Source organism: Salmo salar, unplaced genomic scaffold (genome assembly GCF_905237065.1).
Source record: "Salmo salar unplaced genomic scaffold, Ssal_v3.1, whole genome shotgun sequence".
NCBI classification, from domain to species: Eukaryota; Metazoa; Chordata; class Actinopteri; order Salmoniformes; family Salmonidae; genus Salmo; species Salmo salar.
The window spans coordinates 111,800-119,834 of NW_025547068.1; the positions used below are offsets into that span (position 1 = coordinate 111,800).

Consider the following 8,035-nt stretch of genomic DNA (forward strand, 5'->3'; position numbering starts at 1 on the left):
AGTCTGGAGAGAGGAGATAATCTGTTAGATATACAAATCCTTCATTATAATGATACTGTAAACATCAACTCAATAACATAACTTACAGTGCTCTCTTGCAGGTTTTCACTACCGGCAGCAACCTCTGATAACCTTCCTTTGATGTGTTGTAAGTCTTCAGGTCAAACTCCTCCAGCACCTCCTCTGACATCAGTAACAGGTAGGCCAGGGCTGAACATTGGTCAGGTTTTAGTCTTGTTTCTGAAAGAGTTCCTGATCGCAGGGAGGTCTGCATGTCTTCAACTAGAGAGTTTGCACCAAGTTCATTCAGACAGTGGAACAAGTTGATGATCCTTTCTGGTGAGGATTCCCTTTCGATCTTGTCTGAAAGGTACTCAACTGTTCTCTCAACTGTTTCCTCATTGGTCTGTGTGGTACTTCCTGTCTGTGTCAGAAGGCCTCGTAACAGATTCTGATTGGACTCCAGTGAGAGACCCAGAAGGAAGCGGAGGAACAGGTCCAGGTGTCCATTCTCACTCTTCAAGGCCTGCTCCACTGCTCTCCTGTGTAAGTCAGACAACTGGATTGACTCCTTCTCTTCATCATCACTAGTGGGGGAGAAAACATTTTCCTTCTTGTCCAGACATGATTCTAAAGCATTCACTGCTGCTAGAAACTCCTGAATGCTCAGATGCACAAAGCTGTAGACCTTCTCTTGGTACAGCCCAGATTCTTCTTTAAAGATCTCTGTACACAATGCTGAGTACACTGATGCCTCTGTGACATCAACGCCACACTCTCTCAGGTCTTCCTCATAGAAGATCAGGTTGCCCTTCTGCAGCTGTTGGAAAGCCAGCTTTGCCAGTTTCAGGATCATCTCTTTGTCTGACTGAGACAGTTCCTTTGGGTTTGTCTCTGTGGCTTTGTTGTACTTCTTGTTCTTCACAATGGTTTGGATGAACATGAAGTGTGAGTACATCTGGGTCAGAGTTTTAGGGACTTCATCCTTCTCTGCCTCTTTCAGTATCATCTCAAGGACAGTGGCTGATATCCAACAGAAGACTGGCATGTGGCACATGATGTGGAGGCTCCTTGATGTCTTCATGTGTTTGATGATTTCATTGGCCAGATTCTGATCTGTGATTTTCTTCCTGAAGTACTCATCCTTCTGTGGATCATTGAACCCTCGTACCTCTGTCACCTGGTCAACACACTCAGGAGGGATCTGATTGGCTGCTGCAGGCCGTGAGGTTATCCAGACGAGAGCAGAGGGAAGCAGATTCCCCTCAATGAGGTTTGTCAGGAGCACGTCCACTGAGGTTGGCTTCGTGACATCACAGCACTTCTCATTGTTTTTGAAGTCTAGAGGAAGTCGACACTCATCCAGACCATCAAAAATGAAAACAGTTTTGGTTTCACCATCTTCAATGCTGTCAATCTCTTTCAGCTCTGGGAAGTAGTGGGAAAGAAGTTGCATCAGACTGTATTGGTCCTTTTTCAGGTTCAGATCACGGAAAGGAAGAGGAAACATGAAATTAACATCCTGATTTGCTTTTCCCTCTGCCCAGTCAAGGAGGACCTTCTGCACAGAGACTGTTTTTCCAATGCCAGCGATTCCTTTTGTCAGCACAGTTCTGATAGGTTTGTCTTGTCCAGGTAAAGGCTTGAAGATGTCGTTGCATTTGATTGGTGTCTCTTGTGTGGTTTGTTTCTTGGATGCCATCTCTATCTGTCTAACCTCATGTTCATTATTGAGCCCTCCACTTCCACCCTCTGTGATGTAGAGCTCTGTGTAGATGTCCTTGAACAGACTTTGGTTTCCATGGTGTCCAATTCCTTCAGATATGTGTTGATACTTGTGTTTCAGTTTAGCCTTAATGTCTTGTTGGACTGTCAGCAGAGTTTGACCTGTAGGAAAACATTGAGAGTTGGGACTTTGTGTGTGTTTTATAAGGGTCTTTGTACCATTCTTTGTAATGTTGTATGGAATACAGTCTTACTTCTTCTGTCCAGAAGGTTGTGTGTGATCTTTAATGCATCCTCACTGTCCAAACTCTCCACTTCCTTATTGTCATCTGGTAATGGTTCCTGGCTGAAAGCAGGTGGCTGATCACTCTTCATTGATAGCAGGCTGGTTGTAGGGGACTCTGCTCTGGGCTTCTGAACACTGAACAAAACAGGGAGACAGATCACCTCATCAATATCTCATCAATACCTCATCTACTTCCTTTTAACAACTGTATAATGGAACATCTAGAAGTCCTGATGTTTCTTTATAAAGCTACAGTCTGCAATTGGTAAATCCATTTCTGGCCTTTTAAGTGAATGATATGACCTACATTTTATGTAATTTGGGAACACTTTTCTCTTTAGTTTTATGTCTTTAAGAGAACTGTATATTTTACATGTCATCTCTTACCTCTTAGAACTGGTGTCTTGAGTCATTTTGGAGGCAGTGGTCTCCTCCTCTCTCTCCCCAGAGAGGCTCATTTTCGAGGCAGTGGTCTCCTCTCTCTTCCCAGAAAGACTCATTTTAGAGGCAGTGGTCCCCTCCTCTCTCCGCCCAGAAAGACTCATTTTAGAGGCAGTGGTCCCCTCCTCTCTCTCCCCAGAAAGACTCATTTTAGAGGCAGTGGTCCCCTCCTCTCTCCCCCCAGAAAGACTCATTTTTTGAGGCAGTGGTCCCCTCCTCTCTCTCCCCAGAGAGACTCATTTTGATGTAAGTTACAGCTCACTCAGCTACAATAAGAAATAACAGAACAGTCAATATTTCTGAACATTGTTGAAGAACCATTAACAACACATTTACTGTCTGAGGTCAAAGAGTTAAATCAGACTTCATATTGTATTCAAACATACACAGTCCAATATGTTATTCATTTGATTTGACTTGGATCCCCATTAGCTGACATTTGTCAACATCTGTTATCCCCAACTCAACCTCTAGATGGAGCTGTAGACCTACAGCTCTACTCCATCTAGCCACAACCGTAGAAACACAAACAAACCATCTATGGAGAGAAATCATCAGTATCATAACACCGGAATGCAACATCCATCCACTTATATCAGTACATCTGTAACAGCCTAAACATTACAAACCTTCTATTAGATCAGATAAGCCTCACGTAACTCCACACTCTCATAGAACTTGTTCTCAACTGGCCTACCTGGTTTAATAAAGGTGAAATAAAATAACAGACAGATTTTGGGCAGAGTAAATCCTCTCACTTCGCCTCTTCCTCTCTGTCCCAACTGACCTCAGAAACTTCTACAGACATGTATCAGAGAGGAAGAGGCGAAGCGAGAGGTTTTACTCAGTGAAAACTCTGTCCACGAAAATAAGCCCACGATGTGAGGAGTTGTTGTATGGAGGTCAGTGAGAGTTTGTCGAATTTGGTCAACAAAAAATTGAATTACTAATTTGCTACGTGAGGCTTATTTGATCTAATAGAAGTTCCATAATGGTTAGGTTGTTACGAAGGAAAATACTTTATATTGGAGTTGTGCCTGTTGTCATAGAGATGGAGGACTCATCATGGATATAATCTGTTTTAGAACGGACATTGTGCTTGAGGCCTTCCACCATTTTAAAGTAGTCAACTGAGTGGGAATTCCTATGAGTTGGGAGCAATCAGCCAATGAATAAGAAAATGTACTACTTTAAAATGGAGATATCGTCAATGGCACTGCCAATGCTGTCACAGAGGCTATAATGGCTACATGGTCCCACCAGATCTCGCCTCCTCCCACCTGCCTTCCCTCTTTGAGGACATGCATTTCCATTGTTAGAGCGGTCACTTGAGTATCTTCTCAATATAATAGACAGTCTTTGCTTGCATGCAGGAACATTGGTACATTGTGGGAGGCAACCTGTCTGTCTAGGGAGGCTAGTGATGAACAAGTTAGGCCTATTTGAAACATCACCATTTCCTGGCAGCATTTACCAGACAATGTATAGAAGGGAGAAAAAAAACATAACATAATTTATGATGGTTTTTATTTTATTTTTGGAATCAATGATTATAGTTTTATTTTTTTCAAACGAGTTTCTTAATTATTTTAGCTTTAGATTTGGTAACATAATTACGAGTTTTAATAATTTAATAATTCATAAATAAAAATGTATATCAGTAACCCACAACCTTACACCCCGCCGAGCAAAACATATTTAGTGGCTCCCCTCTTAACAGTGAAAATAACACATTTAATGTTCATTTCCTGCAATTCTGCACATTTTGCAATGGAGTTTTAATCACTTAATAAATCAGTAACAACTAAATTGGTACTTCGGTGAACTTTCATGATCCTCCCTCCTGATGACGAGAGAAATTACAAAAATCTTAAAGATACTGTGTATGTGTTGTTTGGTAACAGAATTACGAGGCAATGTTTTTTCAACTTACAGAAGGCAATAATTTATCCAAAACTACATTTAAGTGTTGATATTAGTTGTCAGGAGTCTTATCTTCAACATTATTGTGTTTTTATGTATTTTTAAAACCTTTTTAGACTGTTTCTGGTAGATGTTTTCTAAGATCTTTTCCATCTGTTTGACCAGAAATCAAAACCATTATTTATGCATAATTTTTCAGATGGAAAATGGTTGAAAAATGTATCTATGCCTTCTGATTTCCCCAAAACATAAACTCTTAGCTTTCATTTGACACCCAATTTGATATTTTGGGAGATTTACCTAATTTACCATCTAAAAACATGTAGCTAACATGGGCTAATAGACTGACTGCTGATACACAACCAGATTTACACACTGCACCATGTGTTTTCTATTATTCTAACGGTCAACAGTAAGTTGAGATCCAGACTGAGTTCCAAAACAATGTTTTATTACTGGTCCCGGGCCGCCAGTTGCCCATCCCTGGTTTAGTGAGTAGACACATGCTGCAGTGCAGTGCTTGAGTTCATTGAGGTGCGATCAGTTTATCTCGCCCGGCGCACCGGGGTTTACATTCTGAGAAAAAGTAGTGCTGATGATTCAACCCGGGGTTCACAATGCGCATAGATGTGCCGGTGACGTTATATATCGAGCGCACCGGAGTTTACATTCTGAGAAAAGGTGTGCTGACGATTCAACCCGGGGTTCACAATGCGCGTAGAGGAGCCGGTGACGTTATATCGAGCGCACCTGCAGTTCGCCAAACGGACCACCGCCTTCCTGATCTGTCACCAGAAAGCTTTAAACTTAACATGTGATTTAGCCCCACATTTAAATAGTTTATATGCACATTGTTGAACGTCACATATACTTGACTAGACAGACTATTTTATTTAATGACAGCTATACATAATTCCCGATGCACGTCTTCTTTCAGAAAGTGAAAGTGAGCCAGTTTCCACAGATAATAATCACCTTAATGTGCTGTCAATCACCTATAACAATAATACCATACCTCATAGCCCTGTAGCCTATAACAATAATACCATACCTCATAGCCCTGTAGCCTATAACAATAATACCATACCTCATACGTAGCCTATAACAATGATACCATACCTCATAGCCCTGTAGCCTATAACAATAATACCATACCTCATAGCCCTGTAGCCTATAACAATAATACCATACCTCATAGCCCTGTAGCCTATAACAATAATACCATAACTCATAGCCCTGTAGCCTATAACAATAATACCATACCTCATAGCCCTGTAGCCTATAACAATAATACCATACCTCATAGCCCTGTAGCCTATAACAATAATACCATACCTCATAGCCCTGTAGCCTATAACAATAATACCATACCTCATAGCCCTGTAGCCTATAACAATAATACCATACCTCATAGCCCTGTAGCCTATAACAATAATACCATACCTCATAGCCCTGTAGCCTATAACAATAATACCATACCTCATAGCCCTGTAGCCTATAACAATAATACCATACCTCATAGCCCTGTAGCCTATAACAATAATACCATACCTCATAGCCCTGTAGCCTATAACAATAATACCATACCTCATAGCCCTGTAGCCTATAACAATAATACCATACCTCATAGCCCTGTAGCCTATAACAATAATACCATACCTCATAGCCCTGTAGCCTATAACAATAATACCATACCTCATAGCCCTGTAGCCTATAACAATAATACCATACCTCATAGCCCTGCAGCCTATAACAATAATACCATACCTCATAGCCCTGTAGCCTATAACAATAATACCATACCTCATAGCCCTGTAGCCTATAACAATAATACCATACCTCATAGCCCTGTAGCCTATAACAATAATACCATACCTCATAGCCCTGTAGCCTATAACAATAATACCATACCTCATAGCCCTGTAGCCTATAACAATAATACCATACCTCATAGCCCTGTAGCCTATAACAATAATACCATACCTCATAGCCCTGTAGCCTATAACAATAATACCATACCTCATAGCCCTGTAGCCTATAACAATAATACCATACCTCATAGCCCTGTAGCCTATAACAATAATACCATACCTCATAGCCCTGTAGCCTATATCACATCACATCTTATTGATTAGGCTGATCACTATGAATCCACAACAATGTAAATAAACCTAAAATAATCATTCTTTAAAGTTTAAATCAATATTGTATTAACTTGGCGGATGTCTTAGCCCCCTAAATCATCTCTCTCTCGATTTCTACATTAAATTGTGAAAGAACGCTACAAACCTATGAAACATCTTTATTCCACAACGTCCCTTCTTCTTCTTCTTCTTCTTCTTCTTCTTCTTCTGTGGTTTTATGGCGGAACTACACACAAAAAATATGTATTGCTGCCACCAACTGGACGGTTTGAAACTCAAAAATAAAAAGTAATTTAAAAAAATCCATGCGTAATAGAGAAACTAACTCAATCAACACTAATAAAAATAGTACATTGCCAAAACAAACAAAACTCCCACTTCTTCCTTCTGTAGTTCTCCATATCTCCCTTCTCAGGCTCTAGGATCTGAGAGGGTGGTACGGCTCTAGGATCTGAGAGGGTGGTACGGCTCTAGGACCTGAGAGGGTGGTACGGCTCTAGGATCTGAGAGGGTGGTACGGCTCTAGGATCTGAGAGGGTGGTACGGCTCTAGGACCTGAGAGGGTGGTACGGCTCTAGGATCTGAGAGGGTGGTACGGCTCTAGGACCTGAGAGGGTGGTACGGCTCTAGGACCTGAGAGGGTGGTACGGCTCTAGGACCTGAGAGGGTGGTACGGCTCTAGGATCTGAGAGGGTGGTACGGCTCTAGGACCTGAGAGGGTGGTACGGCTCTAGGACCTGAGAGGGTGGTACGGCTCTAGGATCTGAGAGGGTGGTAAGGCTCTAGGACCTGAGAGGGTGGTACGGCTCTAGGATCTGAGAGGGTGGTACGGCTCTAGGATCTGAGAGGGTGGTACGGCTCTAGGACCTGAGAGGGTGGTACGGCTCTAGGACCTGACAGGGTGGTACGGCTCTAGGACCTGAGAGGGTGGTACGGCTCTAGGACCTGAGAGGGTGGTACGGCTCTAGGATCTGAGAGGGTGGTACGGCTCTAGGACCTGAGAGGGTGGTACGGCTCTAGGACCTGAGAGGGTGGTACGGCTCTAGGACCTGAGAGGGTGGTACGGCTCTAGGACCTGAGAGGGTGGTAAGGCTCTAGGACCTGAGAGGGTGGTACGGCTCTAGGACCTGAGATTGTGCTACGGCTTGTGCCAATATTCCATGTAACTCTTATGCTGTGAAATCGTTCAGCCCCGGGAACCAGAAACAGGAACCGCTCCGATCACTATGATTTCTATCTTCCTGGACCTTCTCTCCACCTCGACAGTTCCCTTAATTACCACAGCTATAAAGGCCACAAAGTCCACCTTCTCTCCACCTTGGCAGTTCCCTTAATTACCACAGCTATAAAGGCCACAAAGTCCACCTTCTCTCCACCTCGGCAGTTCCATTAATTACCACAGCTATAAAGGACGCAAAGTCCACCTTCTCTCCACCTCATCAGTGCCATTAATTACCACAGCTATAAAGTCCACCATCTTAACCTTTAAAATGTCAGGATCTTGCTGGTGAAAGGA

The 8,035-nt window shown here is 42.5% G+C and overlaps 2 protein-coding genes across 2 annotated transcripts in view; one reads left to right on the forward strand and one right to left on the reverse strand.

Annotated features, from left to right (window-relative positions):
* Window positions 1-2,484, reverse strand: part of LOC123731704 (NACHT, LRR and PYD domains-containing protein 12) — a 62,827-nt gene extending 60,343 nt beyond the window's left edge. Inside the window, exon 1 of the mRNA XM_045711101.1 lies at window positions 2,399-2,484. Coding sequence (XP_045567057.1) covers window positions 2,399-2,469 — 71 coding nt within the window. The 5' untranslated portion in view covers window positions 2,470-2,484. The remainder of the gene's footprint in view (window positions 1-2,398) is intronic.
* The window catches only part of LOC106597325 (NACHT, LRR and PYD domains-containing protein 12), a 141,546-nt gene that overhangs the window by 103,929 nt on the left and 29,582 nt on the right, over window positions 1-8,035 (forward strand). The window lies entirely within an intron of this gene.